General features: G+C 41.7%; 1 protein-coding gene across 1 annotated transcript in view; it reads left to right on the top strand.

The window, feature by feature from the left end:
* Positions 1-27,354, top strand: part of AGAP1 (ArfGAP with GTPase domain, ankyrin repeat and PH domain 1) — a 1,179,374-nt gene that overhangs the window by 408,193 nt on the left and 743,827 nt on the right. The window contains 1 exon segment of the mRNA XM_070933411.1: positions 11,387-11,491. Coding sequence (XP_070789512.1) covers positions 11,387-11,491 — 105 coding nt within the window.

The raw sequence follows: 27,354 nt of genomic DNA, 5'->3' as shown, positions 1-27,354 counted from the left end.
GTCACTGACGTCGAACCAGACATTCTAGAATGTGAAGTCAAATGGGCCTTAGAAAACAGTAATCGTAAACTCTAGATGTCAGCAGAGGTACAATCACTTCTGAGAGTCCGAAAATCCACCTTCAAGGCAGGAAATGAAGACGAATATAACGAGGCCAGGGCACACTTGAGGAGAGGCATTAAGGTAGCTAAACAGAAATACAAACAAAATGTAGAGAAGCATCTGGAAGATAATAACTCAAGATAGGTGTGGCAGGGGCTACAACACCTAACCAACTATAAGGGCAATACAAAAAATATAGCCAATGCTGATGCCCTGCTGGTGGAGAAGCTAAATAGCTTATTCGCCTATTTTGAGGTCAAAAGACCTGTCTCTGTGGCTCTAGCCCAAAGGCCCTCTAACCTCCAGCCACTCATCCTGCATGAACATCAAGTGAGAGTTGTGCTGAAGTCCAACAAAGCTGCAGGTCCAGATGGGGTGCTGGGGAAAGTGGCAAAAACCTGTGTTAACCAATTAACAGGAGTCCTGACAAGGATTTTTAACATCTCCCTGCAACAGGGTAAAGTCCCATCATGCTTGAAAGCAGCCACAATTATCCCAGTTCTGAAGAAAGCAGCCATAAACAGCCTGAATGACTATAGACCCATTGCACTGATGTCTATAGTGATGAAGTGCTTTGAGAGACTGGTCCTACAACACCTCTGGTCCTGTCTTCCACCAAATTTCAATCAACACCAGTTTGCTTATAGAAGCAACAGATCAACAGGGGATGCCATCACCACTGCTCTACATATTGCACTGCGCCACCTTGAGAAATCTGGGAATTATGTCAGAATGCTTTTTATAGACTATAGCTCAGCCTTTAAAACCATCTTACCAGGCATTCTCATTGAAAAGCTGACTGACCTGAATTTCCCTCCCCTCACTTGTGATTGGATCAAAGACTTCCTGATGGATCATCCACAAACAGTAAGGGATGGTTCCTTTACATCTTCCATCCTGAAGCTCAGCACAGGCTCCCCTCAGGGCTGTGTGCTCAGCCCCTACCTGTACTTGCTGTATACACATGACTGCATATCCTCTGATCCATCCAACATCATAATAAAGTTTATAGATGACACAACGGTGCTGGGTCTCATAACTGGAGGGGATGAATCAGCATAGAGGGAAGAAGTCCAGAAGGTATCCTCATGGTGCTCAAAAAACAACTTACATCTAAATACTAGTAAGACAAAGGAATGGTGCTAGATTTTCAGAAGCACAGAGAGGAACCTGCCCCACTGTATATTGAGGGGAGCTCTGTGGAGAGGGTTTGCTTTTTTAAATTATTGGGAGTGCTTATTAGTTAAGATCTCACCTGGAAAAACAACACATCCCTGGTGATTGGCAAGGCCTAGCAGAGACTTCATTTCCTTAGAGTCCTGTGAAAAAATCAGGTGGAACAACAGCTGATGACCTCTTTCTATCAGTTCACGATAGAAAGTGTCCTCACATACTGCATTACAGTATGGTATGCTGGTTTAACTGCCGCGGACAGGAAGGCACTACATAGAGTGATCAATTCGGCACAAGAAACCATTGGTTGCCCTCTAACAACACTGGATGACATCGCCAGGTCTCACTGATTTAGCAGACTAAGGAAGATACTCAGAGATGATTCATACCCTGGTCAGTGTCTCTTCACACTTCTACCATTAGGCAGAAGACATTGAAGCTTAGCCAGCCAAACAAATAGATTTAAAAATAGTTTCTATCCTTGGGCTGTCAGACTCTTAAACACAACCACAGTCACTCCATGCTCACACAGAAATATATGACTAGTTTTTCTTTTTCTTTCTTTTTCTTTTTTTCCCCTAATTACTTGCATAGCCTGGGTGGAAAAGGGAGCTGGAGGCCCTCTCCAATCAGGAAGAGCTGACTGAGGAACCACTGGTGGATGATCAACTGAAGCAGTACATCAACTGTATCATGGAAGCCCTGGAAAATCTCAACGTTCAAAGCGAACAGGGTCACCAATGAAGGAGAGCGGGCAGACCTGCAGCCAAGGAAACTTGAGCCATCACCCCTGACCCAGCCACGGCTGACCAAACAGACAAGCAAGCTGGTGGAGCAGCAGCCACACCGGGTACCAACTTCTCACTGTCCCAGCCCAGGCAATCATCCTCGGCCAACCCAGGGACCCACAGCTAGAGAGGAAGGCCCCTCCCTTGGGGGTAAAATTTGATGGAGGCAAAAGTTGGGGTTTTTCCTGGCCAAAGTCCTCACCTAATGCAAGAGTACGGGTGGAATTTCCCAACCAAGGGGTCACGAGTGCGAGTCATTACCCTAGCCCTAGAAGGGGCAGTGGCCAGATGGATGTTGAGCCTCTACAACTCCGATGCTCCAGAGCTATGAAACTGTGATTAATTCATGACAGCCCTGTGCCACCGCTTTGAAGATTCCCTTGCCGATCACAAAGCCTGCGACCGCATCAAAGCAAGGCCACCATCCTGTAGCTGAATACACTGAAGAATTCCAGGACCTGGCTGGCTGAGTCAACAGGCCATAAGATATCCTAGTCTGCTGGTTCAAAGATGGACTCAATGACAACCTGTACACTGCCTGCCTGACCCATGGTGCCCCAAACTGCCTGCATGAATGGTACCTGATGGCAGAGGAGGCAGAGATTGAGATGACCCGAAACCAGTACCACACAGGCAGGGCCTGGAGAAGATCCCTACCCCAGGGGAAGCGAGAGCCATTCAAACCGCAAGCCGCCATGGTACCAAGGCTATCAGGTTGCTTTAAGTGTGGGAAGGATAGGCGCCGAGCAGCAGAATGCCAGTCAAAACTCCTCACTGGAAAACCTCACCGCCTGTCGGGGAAAACCTACAAATCCCCCCCCCCCCGGAAAAGAAACTCTGCTGAGAAGCTGAGAGGCTGCAGAATTTTGTTCCCCTCCAAAATCAGAGGAAGGATCTCCGACACTCCGAGAGGACCTGACCCACTCCAAAGGCAATCTGGAAGATGACCCACAGGTAAGCAACCCTATCAAACTGCTCACCCTACCCCTAAGACTTTATCCCCAGCCAAGGGAAAGGGGAGGAAGTAGCAGCATTGCTGGACTTGGGGTGCACCTGATGCCTAATTAGCCCAACCCTGGCTGGGAGATTGGGAATTCACCTAAGGAAAATGAAAACCCCCATTGCTTTTTGCCAGCTAGACGGAACTGTAGCAGAAGGGGAGACGGCCATTTTTGCCACAGAACCATTGCACATGAAGCTGGGAGATCATAGTGAGACCTTCACATACATAGGAGCCCCAGGAATGGGGGCCACTAGTCCTAGCATTAACGTGGCTGCAGAAGTGGAACCCTAAAATAAACTGGAAGAGAGGAACCTTAAAATTCCAAAGGCATGTAACTTTCACAAACAGGAAAGAGGAAGGAAAGGAAAACAGGAAAATGGCAATGACCAGCCACCCTGCAAAGAATACCAGGATTTGGCTGAGGTACTTAGTGAAGAGGTGTCCGATGAACTTCCACCCCATTGCGCCATGGACTGTGCCATTGAGATCCTACCAGGGGCTAAATTTCCAAAAAATTTTCACTGCTTTTAACACCCCACTAAGGTGCAATTTAAAGTACTCCCTTTCAGATTACAAGGGACCTCTGCCATGTTTATGCAATTAATTAACGAGGTGCTCCATGAACATTTATACAAAGGAGTCCTGATTTATCTCTTTTTCTTAAGTTTTTTTAAAAAATTTTTAAAACAAAACATAAAACATAAATCCATCATCCATACAATTGCAAATAGTGTGTCGGTAGGTTACAAATCTTTTATGCTTCCTCACCATATTCATTACTTACTAATTATCTAATTTCTCATATTACCAGTCTAATAAGTATCTTTGTAATATAATCCTCATTAATCATTTAACTATGGCTTTCCCCTCTTTTCATAAACATTATTTTCAAATATTTATATTATAACATTCATTTCTTCATCCTAGGTTAACAATAGTCATTCAACTTTGTATATTTCTACCGTTCTTATGTTTTTGTTTTTGTTTTTAATTTGATTTATATGCCGCCCTTCTCCGGAGACTCAGGGCGGCTTACAATGCGTTAAGCAATAGCCTTCATTCTTTTGTATATTTTATACAAAGTCAGCTTATTGCCCCCACAAACTGGGTCCTCATTTCACCTACCTTAGAAAGGATGGAAGGCTGAGTCAACCTTGAGCCTTGGAGAGATTCGAACCAGCAGAAATTGCAGGCAGCTGTGTTAATAACAGGGTGCATTAAACCACTGTACCATCAAGGCTCTGTTATAATGGTTTCATCCCTATTTCATTTCCATATTTTATTATCTAGCCATTGATAAAATAAATCCCATATCTTATAATATTGTTTATCTTCTTGTTCTAATTTCAAATGTCAATTTACTCATTTCAGCACATTCAATAATTTTCTTAATAACTTCATCTTGCATTGGTATTTTCTCATTTTTCCAGTTTTTAGCAAACACAATTCTAGCCACTGTTAATACATTCACAATCAAATATCTTAATTCTCTATTGTATATTTCTGGTACAATCCCCTAATAAAAAAATCTCTGGTTTAAAGTCTATGTGTTTTTTTTAATAATTTTTTCCAACCATATGTGGATTTTAGTCCAATATCTTTTGGGTTCTGCACATGTCCACCACATACGGTAATATTATCCCGGTATCTGATGACATTTCCAACATTTTTCAGATTTATTCTTGAACATTCTGGCTATTCTTGTTGGGGGTAGATGCCACCTGTAAAACATCTTATACAAATTTTCTTTATATGCAATTGACGTTCTCATTTTATAATTTTGTGACCACAATTTTTGCAATTTCTCTAAACCAATTCCATGTCCAAAATTTTTCCCCCAAGCAATCATTGTTTCTTTAACTTGTTCTTCTTCCAGTTTAACCTCGAGTAAATATCTGTACAATTTTTTAATTACATTGTCATCGGTACCTGTTAGAATTTTATCTAAATTAGTCAAGTTATTATAAAAACCTTCTGTTTTACAATCTCTATCATATCTAGAATGTATTTGCATATAAGAAAACCAATTCATCTTTATATCCTGTTCTTCTAATTCTTGCTTCGATTTAAGTTCACCCTTTTCATTCAATAATTCACTATATCTAACCATTTGTTCCTTTCAAAATGTTATTGAATATGAGAATGCTTCAATCATAGATAACCAGATAACCAGATAACTGGAATTTTAAAATAATGTTGTCTTTTAATCTTCTCCCAATTTAATAGCAAGATTCTCATATATAATGTCTTCTAAAGTACCCCTGTGTTTTTGTGCCCTTGTACCATAAAAAAGTGTGCCAGCCCAACAACAAGTCATGTCCTTCTAAAGTCAACAATCTAGTATTTCTTAACATTATCCATTCTTTAATCCACATCACATTTGTTGTCCTGATTTATCTTTTTTTTTATTGAAAAGTTTTATAAGAAATACAAGCATTTTCTCCCCCCACCCTTTCCCCCTCCCCTCCTTCCCCCCCACCCCCCTCCCTAGACTTCCCAGAACAGGCACAGGGTATAGCATTCACAAACATAAAGCTAAAATATGCTAACAAATTATTGCATTCATATTCTCCCTAAATCTTTAACTCCTTATAACTCAAAAACTATAAACATAAACTACTTAAAAATATTTCATTCATAAGCTATATGAATCTTATTGTTCGGATACTTTTTTTGCATATAGTCAATCTATCTTCTCCATTCTGATATGTATCTTTCATTCGAATGATCTTTAAGATATGATGAAATTTTTGCCATCTCTGCCAGATGCACAACTTTTAAAGTCCATTCTTCAATGGTAGGTGGAGCTTCCTTCTTCCAGTACTGTGCCACCAGTAATCTGGCAGCTGTTATTAAATTCAAAACCAACTTGGTCTCTATTACAGTACAGTCTGTGACTATTCCCAACAAAAAAAAAACTGTGGCGTAAATTTAATTTTTTTCCTTAAAATATTTTGAATAATCCACCATATTTTTATCCAAAAAGCCTTAATTTTTTTACATGTCCACCATATATGAAAATATGTAGCATCTTCACATTCACATCGCCAACACTTGGGTTGTAAATTTGGATACATGCAGGCTAATTTTTTGGGGTCTAGATGCCATCTATAAAACATTTTGTAAAAGTTATCTCTTAAATTTTGAGCTTGTGTGAATCTTACATTTCTGACCCATATCTTTTCCCATTTATCCAACATTATTGGTTCACCTATATTTTGTGCCCATTTTATCATACAATCCTTGACTAACTCTGTTTCCGAATCTATTTCCACTAATACATTATACAACCTTTTAATATGCATTTGACCTTTATCTCTTATTTGCTTTATCAAATTTTCATCCTGCTGCAAAATACCAATTTTTTGATCCTCTCTCCATCTGGCCTGCAGCTGACCATATTGAAACCAAGTCTTAATAATTCCTTCTTCTCTTAATTGCTCCATAGATTTTAATTGTAATCTAACTCCTTCCTTATAAAGGAGTTCATTATATGTAAACTTATCTTGCTTTTGCTCCAAATTTATATTCTCTATCTCATGTCTGGGTACTGTCCATATTGGTAACTTATCTTTTAGTTTACATTTATACTTTTTCCAGACACGCAGTAGAGCACTTCTTAATATATGACTTTTAAAAGTCTTATCTACTTTCTTGTCATACAATAAATAAGTTGTCAATCTGCCAGCCCAGCTCAGTTTTTGTCTCCCCCAGCAACTGTGCCAATGTCTCTGACATCATTTCTTTCAAGTTCTCTTGTTTATTCTCCTTCATCCCTCTGAATCTTAAAGCAAATTCCATATCTCTATATTGTAACATGGTTACATCAACTTCAGCTCTCTCAAGTCTACTGTGAGTCTCCTCCAATTTATTGTCCAAAATTTCCGTAGATTTCTTAATTTCTTCAACTTTATCATCCACCATTTCAATATCACCTGCCAAACAATTAAATGCCAACAATATATCATCTCTGATTTGCTGATTCTGAATTAGAATCTCATCTGTATTTTTTCATTAGTTTCATTAATTTTTTCATTAGTTTCATTATTTTTTTCATTAATCACAGTAGCAATTTTATTTTGTGTGGCTTGTAGGGCTTCTTGTATCATCTCAAACGTTAAAGTCTGTGGGTCTGTTAGAGGGGCAGAGGCTTGCAATCTAGGAGTATGAGCTGGGGAGCTTCCAGCGCTCCCGGTTCCTTTAATAGGAATGGTCTTTACAGAAAATGAGGCCATTTTCAGTTTAAATTGATCGTTGTATTTTATTCAGAAGCCAAAAAGAAAAGTTCATCAAAGTCAAAGAATTTTCCCAATCGTAAATTAACGTTTAAAATCCTCCTTCTCTCAACACAACAGTTCTTTCCAGGCAAGAGGCTACCAGGGAAATGAAACTTTCTGTAACTTTCCCTTTCTCCGCCCCTCCCTTTCAAGTTTCAATCGCCATTTTGTTGCAAATTGCTAACTTGTTACTTCCGAAGGAGGCTATAAACTTTGGAGTTAAGTGTAAATACTTGCAGTCTGACTTCTCCTGGCTTGTTCTGCCTGCAGCAATTAAAGATGTTAAAAATCCCTCATTTGTTGTCAGCAGAGATGGTTGCAGCTTCTAGCTCCGCTAAATAGTGGAGTCTTCCCAGGTCCGGAGCAGATTGGCAGACTTCTAGGGAGCCCACGCCCTTCGCGCCCCAAGATTTCTCCCAGGGCACATGGGGGGCTCTACCTCCACCTGCCAGCTCTTCTCTCTCCCCTTTGCCCAGGGAGAGGGTTTTCAAGCCCCAGACAGCTGTTTTTTGACGGGGATCGGGCGCCCATGGAGGAGCGTCAGCGAAGTCCTGCGGAGCCAACCGGAAGTCTGTCCTGATTTATCTTGATGACATTCTTATTTACACCAAAACAAAAGCAGAACACATCAAACTAGTCCGAGCAGTTCTTGCTAAATTCCAAGCCGCCAAATTTTATGCAAAACTCTCTAAATGTGAGTTCCACCAAGAAAAAATTGACTACCTGGGATATAGAATATCCCATGGTTTTGGTTTTGCTAACTTTTACTGTCAATTCATTCCAGCCCTTGCTAAAATCGCCCTCCCCATTACAAACTTGCTAAAGACGAAAGGGGGGGAACCAAAATCAAGGCAACCCCTCAACTGGATAATGGAATGCCAAGCGACATTCGAAAAACTCAAACAACTATTCTCAGCTGAACCAGTCCTAAATCACTCAGACCCAGAACAACCATTTGTCATCCAAGCAGATGCCAGTGATGTGGCAGTAGGAGCAGTCCTACTTCAAAACAATGAACAGGGGCAGTTGCAACCATGTGCATACACATCCAAGAAATTGACAGAAACTGAGCAAAGATGGGCCATATGGGAAAAAGAGGCTTATGCAGTACGATGGGCCCTCCTCACATAGAGGCAATTCTTAGAAGGGAACAAAATACCCTTTGAAGTCTGGACTGATCATAAAAACTTAGAAGCTCTGAAGACCCCACGAAAACTCTCCCCCAAACAAGTACGTTGGGCACAATACTTTAAACATTTTAATTTTACCCTCAAATATCTCCCAGGAGGGAAAAATTTCTTATCTGATGCCCTGTCCAGAAAACCCCAATGCAACAGTAAAAAGACTGAAATTGTTAAACCTATGCTTCAAACACCTCAGCTAGCCACCAAAGTAGTTACCCAAGCACAAGCCAAAAAAGAACCGCTTGCTGACAATGCAACGGTCTCAAAATTTAAGGAGACACTACTTAAGGACAACTGGTTCCAGGCACACAAAAGCATTTGTTTGCTCAAAGATGATTTAGCCTCCTTTGAAAACAAACTTTACTTCCCTGCTAGCCAAAGATTGGAGCTTATGAAATGATGCCACCACTCCAAGATAGCTGGACATTTCGGATTTGTGAAAATGCTACACCTAATCAAAAGGCAATTCTGGTGGCCATCCCTTAGAGATAAGAGATAAGTGCCTAGCTGCCCCACCTGCGCAACTGCAAAAAGCTGGCAAGGAAAGTCCCCAGGGCTCTTACAAATTGTAGCAGATCCTTCAGCACCTTGGGGAGAAATTTCTATGGATTTTATAGTGGAACTGCCTGAAAGCATGGGAAACACAGTTATTTGGGTTGTAACGGACCTCTTTTCAAAACAGGCCCATTTCATACCCTGCCAGAAGATCCCAACAGCCAAAGTATTAGCAAAAATGTTTTTAGTCCACATTTATCGCCTCCATGGAGCTCCCCAATGGATTATCTCAGACAGGGGTGTCCAATTCACCTCCAAATTTTGGTGGGCTTCTTAAAATCTATTAGGCTCCACCCAGGGGCTATCCTCTTCACATCATCCCCAAACAAGCGGGGGAGTTGAAAAAGCTAATGGGGTATTGGAACAATATTTAAGATGTTTTATTAACTACCAACAGGACAATTGGACTGACCTGTTATCTTTTGCTGAAGTAACTTACAATAACTCTGCACACAGTAGCACTGGTTTCAACCCATTTTAGGTAGCCACAGGACAAGAATTTAACCCCATTCGAGAGCTACCAGCTAAGGAACCTGACATCCCCTCCCTTAAGGAGTGGATAAACAACCGGCAAACCATTTGGCTAGTGGTCAGACTAGCTCTACAAGAGGCTAGAGCAGCTTTTAAAATTCAAGCTGACAAGAAACGCTGCGAACCCAAGCCATTCAAGGTTGGGGACCGTGTATATCTATCCACAAAGTTTCTACAATCCTTACAACCGTTTAAGAAACTGGAACCAAAATTTATTGGCCCATTCCCCATCACCAGAATCATAAACCCTGTCACAGTAGAACTCCTTCTTCCTAAGACACTTAGGCAGGTTCATCCAGTGTTTCACTGCAGCCTACTCAAGCCAGAAATCACTTCAAAAGTCAGACCCCCCTTTGCCCACACCTCCAACCCCCATTATGGTGGAAGGAGAACAACATTTTGAAATCAAAGCTATCCTTGACTCCTGCACTCACCACAGCTCCACACAATATTTAGTGGTATGAAGACACCTACCATCCTCTCAGAATGAATGGGTAGCCAAAAAACATGTAAAAGCCCCCACACTGTTAAGGAAATTCCACCTGAAATACCCATACAAACCATCCTAACTCTTAATGTATTATATGTTTTATGTCTTTCTAGATGGATTTTCCATTTTTCTGAGGAGGGCAATATGTCAGATCCGTGTATCTGCCATTCTTCGTGGAAGAAGGGGAGGATTTGGAGTTGTCACATTTAGTTCTTTTTCTATGTGTCCTAAGTATCCAATTTCTTGCCTGATCCTCTCTGTATAAACTTTACCCTGATTTATAACCATTGCCTGGTGCCAGGAATGCCTGGAGAATTCTCATACCTCGGGAAATGAAAGAGAAGTGGGGGAACAAGTGGATTGTAAAATGACCCTGAGAAGTTCTTCGTATCTGTTTCTCAGAGAGGCTGGTGCAATTTGTATTCACACCAGTGGATTGGTCAGAATCCACATCGGAAGGAGGGGAGGGGGTTCCTAATTTCCTTTATCCTGAACTGCATGCCCTGAGGGACCCCAGAGTCTGCTTTGAGTTTTGACTTGCTTTCATCCCTTTGAATAAAAGATTCCTTTTGAAATACCAAGTTCTCAAGAATATGTACTTTCTTGGAAGCGGGGGGGGGGGAGAGAAGCTGGTCGTCACAGACCCACAAATTGTGCACCTATAACTCCAAAAGCCCTATCTGCTTCCTCAGGAGCAACAGGCTCAAACTCTTCCCAGGTAACCCAAACAGATCAACCTCAGTCAGCTATACAGGAACAAATTTTAATTGAGAATGAATCTGATAGATATCTTAAATTGACTTCTCAAAAGTATTATGGATGTTTCTCTGGCCCTTCATTAGTTAGAGGGTCTGCTCAACTTGAACAGGGCCACTAACCAACTATCTACTTACAAGATAAGAGCAAAAAAATTGACCACAAAGTAGAAGTAGCATTCTAAATTGTTTCATCTTCCTCTGTAAATTGAGGAATTTTCTGGTACCACAGGCAAACTGCATTAGTGCAAACTGATTCAAGGCCATTGTTGCCCTCTAAGCAGCAGCTAGAGTCTCGGAGCATTAGAAACAAGTCCCAAGTTCCCTCTGAACCTAACAGAGATGATTCAGCATTTGAACTAATCAAAGGTTAACCAAAAGTATACTATTCCCAAGGCATTTATTCTAGTCCTGGTCCTGGCTCATGTTTCTTTCAATCTAGTTTAAAACAAGTCATTCTATAGTTCAGAGATTTGTGGACAAATAATTTTGTTTTAATTTAGCTTTGCTATTTTTTTTTTTCAACAGGGAATGCTTTTAAAGCGAAGTGGTAAATTATTAAATAAAGAGTGGAAGAAGAAATATGTTACTCTTGGGGACGATGGTGTATTGACCTACCATCCAAGCTTACATGTAAGTATGCATGCATTGATATGTATTCAAAGATCAAGTTCTATAAATCAAACTTAGGCTACAAAAGAATAACAATCCTATCAATAAAAAAAAGCCTAATGAATAAATAGTGTTGGTATTTTACAAATAGAGTTTATAATCAACTGGACTCTGCCCTGATTCACCATTTAAGGGAGATGGGCAGCATAAAAATTTAATAAACAAATAAAAATAAAATATATTGTAAAGTATCATCAAAAACAAGAAAATATTAAGACTAGGGAGCTAATTTGCATTACTTATTCCTGTTGAAAATTGCCTTTTTAGTTGAAGTGGTGGGGTGGAGGTGAGCTATGCAAAAATTATTCCTCATAATTGGTATTATAATTGTTTGATTTTGCGGTTAATAACTTGCTATGAGATAGTAAGAACATATATCCTAATCTACTGATTCTATTGTTCTTAGCATACACAAAAGAACATATCAATAAAGGATTATTTTGTTTACATGAGGATTACAATCCATTTGTCAAACCTAGCACGATAGTACTGTATGCTCCAGCCTCATTCCCCATATTATTAAGTGAATAAGTATAATTTAAATGTTCTGATATGTAATATCACTCTGTTAGAACTATCAGTGTAGTCTTGGCTACAAGAAAAAAAAAGCATAGCTGTGAATCTATCAGAAACAATATTTTGCAGAACATTAATTGTTTAGATTAGATTTTCTCACTTATGAGAGCTCAGAATTAGTAAGAACCACAAGTTGTCATAAAGTATGGGTGAATGCTAGCAGACAGAACTTGGCACAAAATAAAAAAAACTAAGCTGTTTGAAGAATACTTCATAGTTTTAATGAAGAGTTGTTTAGATACCCCAAATGAGACAAGAAAGGAGCTCATGTTCTTTGCTTGATTTGAGTGACTATATAATTAAAAGATTTTATAGTTTTGTCATATTGGAATTCAATATAATGTAGACATAAGCAATAGAACAAAATCACACTAGTGTCTTAGACTTCAAAAAGAGCTGATTTCAACAAACTTAGAAAGAGCTTGAGAGGGATTCCATGGATGAAAATCTTAAAGGGGAATACAACTCAAGACCTTTGGAAAACTCAGAAAAATTTTATTATAAAAGCCCAGTCCACCACTATACTACTGAAATAGAAAAATAAATACAAAAAGAAACCAGCATTTCATTTACATGTGGCTTTTCATTTTGGGGAGAAACCTCTTGTATGACAAGAGTTGGTTCATTCCAACTCTCTGCCTACCCAAAATTTAGGGTAGTTACTTGGAAGAGTAACAGAATGTATCAGTTTTAATAAACTTTGGTCCAGTTGCCATGATTTAACCTTTTTGAGAAACCAGCATCGTTCCCTAGTTCAGCAGGGGGTTGGACTAGATGACCTCCAAGATCCCTTCCAACTCTGTTACTGTTTAATGTCATAAAGAATTCTCTGATAAACTGAAAAAAAAAGGATAAGTATAAAAAATGGAAAGAGGGACACATAACTAAGGCAGAATACCAGCATGTAGCCCAAATCTGCAAGAATGAAGTCAAGAAAGCTAAGGCTCAGAATGAACTAAGACTCGCAACAAATGTCAATAATAATAATAATAAACCATTTCTTTCAACATGTAAAAAAAACAAGAAAAAAGTCACGGAAACAATTAGTCCACCAACGGGCAAGAAAGTAACAGGTAGCAGGCAGAAAGCAGAGCTGATTAATCATTCTTTGCATCTGTCTTCACACAAAAGGAAAACATAGCCCAACCTACCAGAAACAAAACCGTAAAACCTGACAGACAGACTAGAAGTTCAAATTAAAATAGGCAAGAAAATGGTAAGAGAACACCTGTCCAACCTAGATGAGTTCAAATCACCAGGGCCAGATGAATTGCATCCCAGAATTCTGAAGGAGCTGGCAGACATGATCTCGAAACCATTTTGAACCATATCTTTCAAAGATCCTGGAGCACTGGAGAACAATCAGAGGACTGGAAAAGAGCTGATGCAGTTCTTATCTTCAGAAAACAGGAAATAAGCATCCAGGAAATGACAGAACATACTAGCCTGACATGAATTCCAGGGAAGATCCTTGAAAAAATAATCAAGCAACAGATCTGTGAATACCGAGAAGTGAGCAAAATTATAACTGCAAGCCAACATGGGTTTGTCAAAAACAAATCATGCCAAATAAATCTTATTTCATTCTTTGACAAAGTGTCTACATTAGTGGGCCAACAAAATGCTGTGGACATAGTATATTTGAACTTTGGGTAAAGCATTTCATAAAGTAGATCACAACCTCCTTCTTAGTAAATTAGAAAAAATATGGGATAAACAGCATCACCACTAGATGGATTTGTAACTGACTAACAAACGGAACTCCATGGAACTACGTCTACATGGAGAGAAGTAAGCAGTGGGGTACCCCAAGCTTCTGTCTTAGGCCCAGCAGTCTTTAGTATTTATATAAATGATTTAGATGAGGGAATAGAAAGGAACTCATCAGATTTGTTGATGACCCTAAGCTGGCAGGAATACCAACACTCCCAAGAAGATAAGCTCAAGATCTAGAAGGATCTCAACAGACTTCAAAACGACCCTATCAAACAAAATGAAATTGAGTGATGAGAAAAGTATGGTTTTACACTTTGTCAAGAAAAGAAATGTACAGGTATAGAATAGGTGGGATCTTGCTTAATAGCTGTAACTACAAGAGGGATTTTGGAGTTCTAGTGGACAATCCCTTCAAAATGAGGCAACAGTGTGCTGCAGCTAACAAAAAAAAACCCAATGCAATCCTATTTGATTCTATCCCTCTACATTAACAGAGGGATAGAATCAAAATCACATGACGTGTTAGCACTGCTTTACAATACCTTGCATTCACTTTTTAAAAAGATGTTGAGACTCGGGAAAAAATGCAGAGAAAAGCAACAAAATTATGGGTGCTCCATCACTGGAGGATTTTAAGAAGAGATTGGACATCCATTTGTTTGAAATGGTACAGGTCTCCTGCTTGAACAGGGATTGGACTAGAACATGGGTGTCAAAGTCGCAGCGTCATGTTGCCATCATGTGAAGTTTTGCAACATTTTCCCCCTTTGCAGAGTTGGGGTGGGCGTGGCTGCACATGACTCATCCGGCCTGCAGACTGCCAGATTGACACCGTTGGACTAGAAGATCTCCAACTCTGTTATTTTATTATTCTGTTATTCTGAAAGGGGAGTACTAACTTGAATCAGGGGTGAAATGCTCCCAGTTCGGACCGGCTCGGGCGAGTAGGTAGTGATGGCGGTTGGCAGTTCGGAGAACCGGTAGCAAAAATCCCTGCCCCTGCCCCCCATGCCCAGCTGAGCCCCACAATCATCAGAGCCTTTTTTTCCTTTTAAATGGCTCTGACCAGCCAAGCTCTGACATCCCAGCTGAGTTGCCTGCTAATCAGGCAACTCAGCTTGGATCGCCAGAGCCATGTAAAAGGAAAAAGGTTTCTTTTTTTCTCCCCCACCTCCCAGCCTCCAGCTTGCTTACCAATCTATGAATCAGCAAGCAACTGAATCTCCCTGCCTGCAATCAAGCTCATCGGTGAGCAGCTCTTTCTGCCTGCCTGCCTTCCTGCCTAGACTTGTGGACTTCAACTCCCAGCAAAGCTGGCTGAGGAATTCTGGGAGTTGAAGTCCACAAGTCTTAAAGTTGCCAAGGTTGGAGACCCCTGTTCTATTGGGTAAGTTTTTTTTCCCCTTTGGGAGCTTTAAAAAAAATAGTTAATTGGGGTTTTTTTAGTTGTTCTTTTTTTAGACCTAGCCATTTAAAGTTTAGGAAGTTTTAAATTTAGCTGCTTTTATATAAAAATAAAAATAAAAATAAAATAAAATAAAATAAAATAAAATAAAATAAAATAAAATAAAATAAAATAAAATAAAATAAAATAAAATAAAATAAAATAATATTTGTGCAGCTTTCTGAGATTCAGTGTGTTTCTGTAGTGTTTCACTCTAACTACACAAACACACAAAATCTCACAAAGCTGTATGTGGAATTTTGTGTGTGTAAAGTGTGAAAGTTGTTTTTTGGGCTTTTTGTGGCTGTGTGAGGTTCCTGCTTGTTGCAGGGCCATTTTGAGTCTAGCACAGCTGCTTTTACATTGTGGGTGAGCCAGTTGTGTTGTGTTGTGTTTTGTAGGTTAAAAAAGGGCAAAGAAGTGACATTGACTTGGCCACGCCCACCCAGTCACCTTACCACCAAGCCCCGCCCACTAATTAAGCCCCGCCCACAGAACCAGTAGCAAAAAATTTTAGATTTCACCCTGACTTAAATGTTTGACAAATTCAACTTTAAATTGGAATAATGCTTGCTTTCATAATATAATGTTTTGGAAGATGGAAATTAATAGTAACAAGAATACATAAGAATAAAAAAGAAGCTAGAATGAAAGAACAGAAATGATTGACAAAAGAGCAAGAATTGGTCAGCACCAGGTAAAGATGCAGTTTTTGGTTGAAACATCTGACTAGTCTACAGCCACTCATTGCCAAGCATTTCAACAACATACTACTAGGAGATGAAAGTGAAGAGTGGCTAACATCTGGAAAATCTACCTGATAATGAAAGATTCAGCAAAAAGGGCAGCACCAGCCAACTACAGGCCAATTAGCAGCTTACTAAAAACTTTCAAATTGCTAATTGGTGTGGTAACTGATGCAGTTACTGATCAGAAAGCAAACCACACCAACAGCAGAGGAACAAAAGATCAACTCCTAATTGACAAGATGATTTTGGAAAACTGCAAGAGAAGGAAGATTGAATGTAGCATGGATTGATTACAGAAAGATATTTGACTCTCTGTCACATGATTGGAAGTGTCTAGAAATAACGAGTCAGTAGAAACATCAAAAGCTTTGTACAAAGATCAATTACCCAATGGATGACAATGGATGATCAATGGTGAGAAGCTGAGAGAGGTTAATATTAAGAAAGGAATATTTCAAGGAGATTCACTATCATCACTACTGTTTGTCATCACATTGATTCCTCTATCAAAAATACTAAATAACTCAGTCCATGGCTATCAAACATCAAAAACATCTGCCAGATCATTCCACCTCCTTTACAGAGATGATTTGAAGCTGTATGGAAAAACACCAATGTACTAGTACATTGCAATAGAGTTTAGATTGGATAAACGTACTATGTTTACCATCAAACGGGAAAATAGTGAAAACTGAAGGAAGTGCCCTACAGAAATAACATCAAGAGTTTGGATGAAGCTGATCACTACAAATACCTTGCGTCCTTCAAGCTGACAACATCAAACACACTGAAGTCAAGAAAAAGGTTACAAGTGAATACATCAAGAGACTGAAGAAGATTTTAAAGTCCAAACTCAGTGGAGGGAATACCATTAAAAAAATCAACACCTGGGCAATTCCAGTCATTAGATACACAGCTGGATTAGTGGACTGGACTCAAGCAGAAGTAAAAGCCATGGCTAGGAAAACCAGAAAAATAATGACAATGAATCATCTCCTTCATTTTCACAGTGACTTGACAGACTCTAGTTACCAAGGAAAATTGGTGGACATAGAATGTTGCAATCATTCTTCAGATGGTTAAATAAGAAAAAAGGGCATTGGAAGAATATCTGAAGGACAATGAACATGCATTGAAGCAGTATACTAGGAAGACTTACTGGGTACTGAAAAGACCAAGCTGACTTACAAGAAAGACCAAATGAAGAACAAAAGGAGGCATGGGAAGACAAAACATTATATGGCTAGTAAAAATATGGCAGGGAAAACAGATAATAAAAAGACCTGGCAATGGCTAAGAGCAGGAAAATTGAAGAAAGAGACAGAGGGGCTAATTCTGGCTGCACAAGACCAAGCCAAGAACAAATGCATACAAAATCAGAATTGAAAAGACAGCAGCAGATAGCAAGTGTCACCTATGAAAAAAAGCTGAAGAATCAGTGGACCACCTGGTTAGGTGCCACAAGAAGATTGCACAGACTGATTACAAGCAACAGCATGGTACATTGGAAGATCTCCAAGAAATATCATTAGCCTGCAAGCAAGAACTGGTGGAACCATAAAATAGAAAAAAGTCATAGAAAATGAAGATGTTAAATTGCTCTGCAGCTTCAGAATTCAGACAGACAGGCACCTGCCACACAACACCCCAGGTTTAACAATTGTCAATAAGAAAAAAAAAATCTGGATAGTGGATGTGGCAGTACTTGCAGACAGCAGAATAGAATAGAAAAAACTGGAGAAGATCACAAAACACTAAAACCTGCAAATAGTAATAGAACGACTGTGGCAAAAGCAAGCAAAAATAGTACCAATAGTCATAGATGACTTGGATGCAATCCCAAAACAACTGGAACAGCACGTGAACACCACTGGCATTGACAAATTCAGTATCCATCAATTGCAAAAGGCAGCTTTACTCGGAACAGCTTAAATCCTGTAATGATATCTGTAACACTGTCAAACATCCAGATCTCCCTGTCCCAGATCCTTGGAAATTAGACAAAAATGCAAAATCTGGTCTGAACATCTAGCTGACTGTGTGCAGAATAACAACAACAACAACAATAATTTTGGATACAGGTAAGTTGTATTTTTTCCACTGGTCATTATGTGGATGTGCGACAGCTCCTCCAGTACCTGGATGAAATGACGTATCTGGATCCGTTCCAGTCGGGCTTCAGGCCTGGGTACAGCACGCATTGGTCGCGTTGGTCAATGATCTCTGGAGGGCTCGGGACAGGGGTTGCTCCTCTGTCCTGGTCCTATTAGATCTCTCAGCGGCTTTTGATACCATCGACCATGGTATCATGCTGCATCGATTGGAAGAGTTAGGGGTGGGGGGCACTGTACTACGGTGGTTCTCGTCCTTTCCGACTGGTTGAAGTCTGTGTTGGCAGGGGGCAGAGGTCGACCCCGAGGCCCCTCATATGTGGGGTGCCACAAGGGTTGGTCCTCTCGCCCCTTCTGTTCAACATTTATGGTTTTGGGGTGAAGTACCATCAGTACGCTGATGATACTCAGCTGTACATCTCTATCCCGGACCACCCCAACAATGCCCTTGAAGTGATGTCCCTGTGTCTGGAGGCCGTGCAGATCTGGATGGGAAGGAACAGGCTCAGGCTCAACCCATCCAAGACCAAGTGGCTGTGGTTTCCGACGTCCCGATATAGTCAGTTGACACCATCGCTGACTATTGGGGGCGAATCGCTGGCCCCCACGGAGAGGGCTTGCAACTTGGGTGTCCTCCTGGATTCACGGCTGTCTTTAGAAGAGCACTTGACGGCCGTGACCGGGAGGATTTTTCATCAGGTTCGCCTCATTCACCAGTTGCGTCCCTTTCTGGATCGGGATTCCCTACACACAGTCACTCATGCCCTCGTCACCTCCCGCCTGGACTATTGTAATGCTCTCTACATGGGGCTCCCCTTGAGGAGCACCCGGAGGCTCCAGCTGGCTCAGAGTGTGGCTGCACGGGTGGTTATGGGAGCAACATGGCGCTCCCGTGTGACACCTCTCCTGCGCGAGCTGCACTGGCTCCCGGTGGTCTTCCGGGTGCGCTTCAAGGTTTTGGTTACCACCTTTAGAGCGCTCCATGGCTTAGGACCTGGTTATTTATGGGACCGCCTACTACCACAAACAGCCTCCCACCGGCTGGTACGCTCTCATAGAGAGGGGCTCCTCCGGGTGCCGTCAGCCAAGCAGTGTCGACTGGCGGCCCCCAGGGGGAGGGCCTTCTCTGTGGGGGCACCCACTATCTGGAATGAGCTCCCCCCAGAGATACGGAGGATCCCGGATCTGCGCACTTTCCGTCATGCTCTTAAGACCCTCTTATTCCAGCAAGCCGGCCTGGCCTAATTTTCTCCCGTTTCTTTTAAATTTTTAAACTGAAATTTTAATTTGTTTTAAATTATTGGGATTTTAATTGTCTTGGGCTAAATTATTTAATTTGGTTTTAAATTGTTTTTAACTTTTGTATTTCTGTATTTTACCCTGTGTCTGTTCGCCGCCCTGAGTCCTTCGGGAGTAGGGCGGTATACAAATTTAATAAAACATAAACATAAACAAAACAAACATGTAATAAAGTGGAAAATGTTATAGAAAATGAGAAGGTGAAGATCTTGAGGATACTTTCAAATACAGACGGATCATCACTTGGAACACAACACACCAGATATCACAGTTGTTGAAAACCAAACGTAAAATTTATTGACATTGCGGTACCAGAGATGCCAGAATCGAAGAAAAAGAACTGGAAAAAAATCATGAAATATCGTGACGTGGCCATCGAAACTACACAGCTATGAATGAAACATGTAAGAGTGATACCCATTGTCATCGGGGCACTTGGTACCAAGTCCAAGAATTTTATAAGATACATCAACAATTGCAGCTTCCTGCAATAACACCAGCAGAACTGTAAAAAACTGCACTACTTGGAACATCGTACATTTTAAGAAGGTACTTGGTTGATACCAAGATGCTGGTAGCAACCCATATCAACCATTAGCACCAGTCACTGGTATTTGTGATGCATTTTTGAATGTTCAGTTGACTGAGTTTCATGTTTAATAAATAAAGTAAATAATAATAATAATAATAATGTACCACGCTTTACATCCATGAAGTAACATCGACAGGTTGTACCTGCTAAGAAAAATAGGGGGCAGAGGACTATTGCAAATCCATCAAACTGTAGAAGAAGAAAAATGAAGTTTGAATGATTATGTGAACCAAAGTATAGAAAAATTGCTGCAGGCTGTGAAAATGGAGAACATTATAAAAACAACAGAAACAAAGGCAGAATATAAGGAAAAACAGCTGGATGACACTTTAAATAGATGGAAAACCAAAGCTTTGCATGGACAGCACTTGAAAAACATTGAAGGAAAATATGGTGAGAATTTTACATGGGCATGGCTTAAGATGGGAACCATCAAGAAAGAAACAGAAGGTTTAATACTCACTGCTCAAGAACAAGCACTACAAACTAATGCCATGAAAGCGAAGATACAAAAATCCGACAATCCAAACTGCCAACTTTGCAACAACAAAGTTGAAACTGTTTCACATTTAATATGTGAATGCAGCAAAATCACGCAAAGCTAGACACAACCGAGTTGCTAAATTAATCCACTGATCATTATGTAAAAAAGACGACTTACTAGTATCCAAAAAGTCATGGGAACATAAAGTGGAAAAAGTTATAGAAAATGAGAATGTGAAGATCTTGTGGGACTTTCAAATACAGATGGATCATCATTTGGAACACAACACATCAGATATCACAGTTGTCTAAAACCAAAACGTACAATTTATTGACATCATGGTACCAGAAGATGCCAGAGTCAAAGAGAAAGAACTGGAAAAAATAATGAAATATAGCCACCTGGCCATTGAAACTACACGATTATGGATGAAACATGTAAGAGTGATACCCATTGTCATTGGGGCACTTGTACCAAGTCCAACAATTTTATAAGATGCATCAACAAATTGCAGCTTCCTGCAATAACAGCAGCAGAACTGCAAAAAACTGCACTATTTGGAACATCGTACATCTTAAGAAGGTACTTGGTTGATACCTAGGCTGCTGCAGCAACCCGTATCAACCATCAGCGCCAGTCAGTGATATTTGTGATGCATTTTTAAATATTCAGTTGACTGAATTTTATGTTTAATGAATAAAAGAAGATCTGGCAATATTGGCCAACTATCGTCCTGTCTCCAACCTTCGCTTTATGGCGAAGGTTGTTGAGAGCGTGGTCGCGCAACAGTTCCCACAATTCCTGGAGGAAACATCTTATCTAGATCAGTTCCAGTCAGGTTTCAGGTCTGGGCACAGCATGGAAACGGCATTGGTTGCGTTGGTTGATGATCTCTGGAGGGCTCGGGACAGGGGTTGCTCCTCTGTTCTGGTCCTGTTAGATCTCTCAGTGGCTTTTGATACCATCGACCATGGTATCATGCTGCACCGGCTGGAAGAGTTGGGGGTGGGAGGCAATGGTTCTCCTCCTTTCTCTCCGACCGGTCGCAGTTTGTGTTGGCAGGGGGGCAGAGGTCGACCTCGAGGCCTCTTATCTGTGGAGTGCCGCAGGGATCGGTCCTCTCGCCCCTTCTGTTCAACATTTATGTAAAGCCGCTGGGCGAGATCATCCGTGGCTTTGGGGTGAGATACCACCAGTACGCTGATGACACCCAGCTGTACATCTCCACCCCAGACCACCCCAATGATGCCCTTGAAGTGATGTCCCAGTGCCTGGAGGCTGTGCGGATCTGGATGGGGAGGAACAGGCTCAAGCTCAATCCTTCCAAGACTGAGTGGCTGTGGCTCCCGGCATCCCGATATAGTCAGTTGACTCCATCACTGACTATTGGGGGAGAGTCTTTGGCCCCCACAGAAGGGGCTCGCAATCTGGGAGTCCTCCTGGATAGGCAGCTGTCCTTGGAGGAACATCTGACAGCTGTAACCAGGGGGACCTTTTGTCAGGTTCGCCTGATTCGCCAGTTGCAGCCCTTTCTTGATCGGGATTCCCTGTGCACAGTCACTCATGCCCTCGTCACCTCTCGCCTTGACTACTGCAACGCTCTCTACATGGGGCTCCCCTTGAAGAGCACCTGGAGGCTCCAACTAGTCCAGAATGCAGCAGCGTGGGTAGTGATGGGAGCAGCATGGCGCTCCCATGTAACACCGCTCCTGCGCGAGCTGCACTGGCTCCCAGTGGTCTTCTGGGTGCACTTCAAGGTGCTGGTTATCACCTTTAAAGCGCTCCATGGCATCGGGCCTAGCTATCTTCGAGACCGCCTGCTGCTACCAACGACCTCCCATCGTCCCGTGCGCTCCCACAGAGAGGGCCTCCTCAGGGTGCCATCAGCCAATCAATGCAGGCTGGTGACCCCCAGGGGGAGGGCCTTCTCTGTGGGGGCACCTACCCTCTGGAATCAGTTGCCCCTAGAGATAAGGAGAATCCAAGACCTTAGCGCCTTCCGCCGTGCCCTTAAAACCCACTTTTTCCAGCAAGCCGGGCTGGCTTAAGAAGAAATTTTAAATGTTTTAATTGGTTTGTATTTTTAATTTTGGGCCAAATTTATATATATTTTAATTGTTTTTAATATTTGTATTCCATGTTTTTTTAATTCTGGCTGTACACCGCCCTGAGTCCTTAGGGAGAAGGGCGGTATATAAATTTAAAATAAAATAAAAAATAAATAAAAAATAAATAATAATAACAACAACAACAACAACAATAACAACAACAACAATAAAAATAAGTTGAGTGATTTGTTAATCCTTTGAATCTCAAGGTAACCATTTTCGGGGAAAGCTTTACTAACACAATTGATTAAGATATTGCTACATCAAAATGTTTCAGGCTATTTCAGGTGATGTCAACAAACACCATGGATATTTAACATACTACAGTTGTAGGTATCTTTTATCTGTCACATGTCCCTTTCTTCCCCTCCTTCCCATTCCATCTCATCACAATTTAAACCCTGTAGCAACTCCACGAATCTAAGAAAATGATTTATAACAGAAAAAAAAAATCCACGCCATATACTTTTTAGTAAAATCAGTTACTCTAAAGAAGTAGTTCCAAACTACAATGAGAACAATTGACTAGTGGAACAGCTTGCCTTCAGAGGTTGTGTGTGCTCCATCACTGGAGGGTTTTAAGAAGAAACTGGACAGCCACTTGTCTGGAATGATATAGGACCTTCTGCTTTTTTTAAAAAAAGTTTTTTATTTTTATTTCTCATAAACACATTTACACGTACAGTCATTTATCCATCATTTTTCATTCACCTTATCTTTTAACTTTCATTTTTACTTTTTACTTTTTTGGGGCTGCTCTTTTACCATTTACCTTTACTCCAACCTTTCTTCTCCTCCCCTTCTCTTCCTTACTCTTTCTCCTACTACCTTCTTCTTTCTTCCTCTCCTTCTCTTTCCTACTTCCCCTTCCCTTCCCCCACTCCTCTCTTCTTCCCCTTTCTAACCTTCTCTTCTACTCCTCTTTCCCCTTCCTTTTCTTCCTCTCCTTTTCCCTTTCTTCTTTCTCCTCTCCTCTTTTTTGCCTTCCTCTCTCTCTACTCCTTCCTCTCTTTCCTGTTGTTTCCCTTTTCAGTTCAATCTAAGGTGATATTCGAGCAGCCCCGATTTTCTAATTATCTTTATTCTCATTTCAATTTCTTATTCAATTAATATTTATTTTTATTTTATCATTTGTGTACATTTTTATAATATCTCACTTTTTTTCCCTTTTACTCCCCCTCCCCTTTCTCCTTTTACTTGGCATCATTTGGGTATCTATTTTTTTATTGTTTTCTCCCATCTGTTCTCTATCTATTTTATCTCTATACCCTTATTCATATTTCCTTTCTAACCAATCATAATTTTTTCCCATATCTTGAAATACATCGACTCCTCTTTATCTTTTATTCTCATTGTTAATCTATTTATTTCTGCATATTCTAAAATTTTCTTTATAATTTCTCCTTCCAACGGGATTTTATCTGCTTTCCAATTTTGTGCAAACACAATTCTAGCCGCTGTTATTATATGAATAATCAAATATGTATCTTCTTTACTGTAATTCTCTGGTAAAATTCCCAGTAAGAATATCTCTGGCTTTAACTCTATATGTTGCTGCAACATTCCCTCTAACTATGTTTGTATTTTCACCCAATAATGTTTTGCTTCTTTACACAACCACCACATATGATAGTATGTGTCAGCCTCAGCTTTGCCTGTTTCAGCTGCCATAAGAAACGGGGGAGGGATTAGTTATGGGGGCGAAGGGGGGGAAGATGCAGGAGGTGTTTTTTTTCCCATTGTAGGACGTGTCTTCCAAAGAAACGAAAGTGAATCTTCAAAGGGGACGACTGACCAACTGCCCTACATTCCTGATGAATGACGCTGCCAGACGTGATGCCACCTGACCTTTGGGAGACCTTTGGATTGGCTGATGATCAATGGACACGGGGGGGGAGAAGATTAGTAGATGCTATTTCGCACGTTTTGCTCACTTCCAGCTTTACCTGGGTTGCGATCATTTCGTATTCAGTAAAAGTACTAATCTCTTCAAAATGATTGAGTTTGGGTTTTCCTTTCCTGGATATTGAAGGAAGCATACCTGACATTAAGCTGGAAGTCACATCCAGTCATCCCGGACAAAAACCGAGGGGACTGTAAATCCAAAATATGTCAGATCGAGGGAGTGATGGAGAAGAGCAAATGGGGGCAGCGAGTTCAACAGCAGCCACCCTCCAAGCAGAGAAAGAGACTGCAGAATGGTTGGAAAGACTCCGTTTAGAGCCGGAGGAAGCTAGATGGTCCAAAGGAGTGGGGAGACTGCCGGACTGGGGGGAGGACCCCCGGGGAGTGACGACTTCCAGACCCTGTAAAAAGTAGGCAGTGTGGATGCAAGAGCAAAAGGAACGTCTCATGATGGAACAAGCCTTGCAGCTTATCCGTGATGTAGAAGAAAGCAGAAAAAAACGTGAGTCTTTTGGAATTCCTGTGGAGAAGGGGGGAGCAGGCCCCAGGGGGGAGCCAGAAGAGACAGCCTGCGGGGGAGAGGAAGAGTTTGAGGAGGAAACATCCCAGGCTTCGGCAGCTCAAGGGAGAGATGCAGGCCGGCCAGAGAATCCCAGCCCTGCAGCCCCCCTCCGCAGACGTAAAAAGCCAAAAATCCCCCCCCCTTCCTGGGAAGTATGATGGAAATCCTAAAGCATTGGGATTTTTCCTGACCCAAGTGTGGAACCACATGCAGGATTGGGGGGAGGACTATGAATCAGAGGCTGCTAAAGTGAGAAGCGTCGCGAACGCCCTAGAGGGAGCAGCTGCTGAGTGGATGGTGGTTCTCCACAATAACAACTCCCTCTTGCTGAGAAATTACAACCAGTTCATGGGGGCCCTTAGGAAGCGTTTTGAAGACCATTTAGCTGAACAAAAGGCAAGACTAAGAATGAAGAGGATTCAGCAGGGCCGGAGACCGGTGGCAGAGTATATCCAAGAGTTTCGTGAACTGGCACCCTATATGACAGGCTGGTCAGAAATGGCTCTTTTGGAGAGTTTCAAGGATGGGTTGAATGAAGAGATATATCGAGACTGCAGAAGCATGGGGGTCTCCGAAGATTTGCATAGATGGTACATAGTAGCTGAGGATGTGGAGATCGAGCTGAGACGGAGCGAACTCCGAGGAAGGCGTATGGGGGACCAGTCATCTTCTTTCCACCGTAAAGGGACACCAAAGATGACTGGGGGGAAGGCCGAATTCAAACCCAAGTCAAAGCCCTTCACCTGCTTCAAATGTGGGAAAGAAGGTCACTGGGCTGCCGAATGCTTCTCCAAGCCACCGCCAAAAGCTACCGGGGCAGGCCCGAAGAAAGGCGACAAAATACCCGCCAAAACCCGCGGCACCGCCCTGAAAGGAGAAGTCGTTGAGTTCACTCCCCGAAACCAGGGTGAGTTGGGAACTCCGACCAACGATGACGACAGCGAGACGGACTCCGACTCCGACACCGACGATCGGGTGAGTCACACGGAAGAACCATTACTCATCCCCATAGAAATAAGGGTGCCCTCCACAGGGGCTCATGTGCAATTGTTAGCCCTGTTGGACTCGGGGTGCACTAAGTGCATAATTAGTCCCAAAGTAGTGGAGGAAATGGGACTGAGACTAAAAACTTTAAAAAGACCCATTGCATTTTGTCAATTAGATGGGTCGATTGCAGGAGGGGGCCCAGCTAGCTTTATGACCGAACCCCTTGAACTGCAGTTGGGGAATCATATAGAGAATCTCAGATTTATTGTAGCCCCTGGTATGGAAAGACCCCTAATTCTAGGACTGCCCTGGCTTCGAAAATGGAACCCACGGGTAAATTGGAAGACGGGGGTCCTGCCTATCCGCAGGGCAGAACCAACTCCGAAAAAGGAAGCCCCCCCCCCAAGAGACGACATAAAACCAGAAAGGGTGGCAGTAGCCATTAACTATATTGAGGGAGAAGAGAAAATTCCAAAGGAATATTGGGATCTCAAGGAAGTCTTTAGCAAAAAGGCATCGGATGCTCTGCCTCCCCACAGGGCCACCGACTGCACCATTGAAATACTCCCTAGGGTGAAGCTTCCCAAACCAAAAATTTACCCCATGACACCTCGAGAATTGGGGGAATTGCGAAATTTTATTGACAAAAACTTAGAACGGGGATTCATCGAATGAGCCAAACCCAAGGTGGCGGCGCCAGTAATGTTCCGCAAAAAGAAAGATGGATCCTTTCATTTGGTGGTCGATTATAGAAATATCAATGCGATTTGCGTAGAAAATGTCTAACCCCTCCCACTCATGAAGGACATGTTAGCCCATTTAGGGAAGGGGAAAATTTTCACCAAACTTGATTTAAGAGAGGCATACTACCGAGTGAGAATAAAAGAGGGGGATGAATGGAAAACAGCATTTAATTGCCCACTGGGATGTTTCCAGTTTAGAGTACTCCCTTTTGGACTACAGGGAGCCCCGGCTGTATTCATGCAGTTGATCAATGAAGTATTGCACAAGCACCTGTATAAGGGGGTGTTGGTCTATTTGGATGAATTCTGATCTATTCTGACAACATGGCCAACCATGTAAAGTTGGTTCGAGAGGTCTTGAAGAAACTCAGAGCAGCTGAACTCTATGCCAAACTTTCTAAATGTGAATTTCACCAAGACAAAATCGACTATCTTGGATATCGTATATCGCATGAGGGAATAGAGATGGACCCTGAAAAGGTCCGGGCAGTGCTGGAATGGGCCGCACCGTGCACCCGTAAACAGTTACAGAGTTTCTTAGGGTTTGC

This window comes from Pituophis catenifer, unplaced genomic scaffold (assembly GCF_029215685.1).
Source record: "Pituophis catenifer annectens isolate HBS135680 unplaced genomic scaffold, rPitCat1.0.hap2 SCAF_1, whole genome shotgun sequence".
NCBI lineage: Eukaryota > Metazoa > Chordata > Lepidosauria > Squamata > Colubridae > Pituophis > Pituophis catenifer.
Note: the sequence above shows the minus strand (reverse complement) of the source record. Positions and strands in the feature narration are given on the sequence as shown.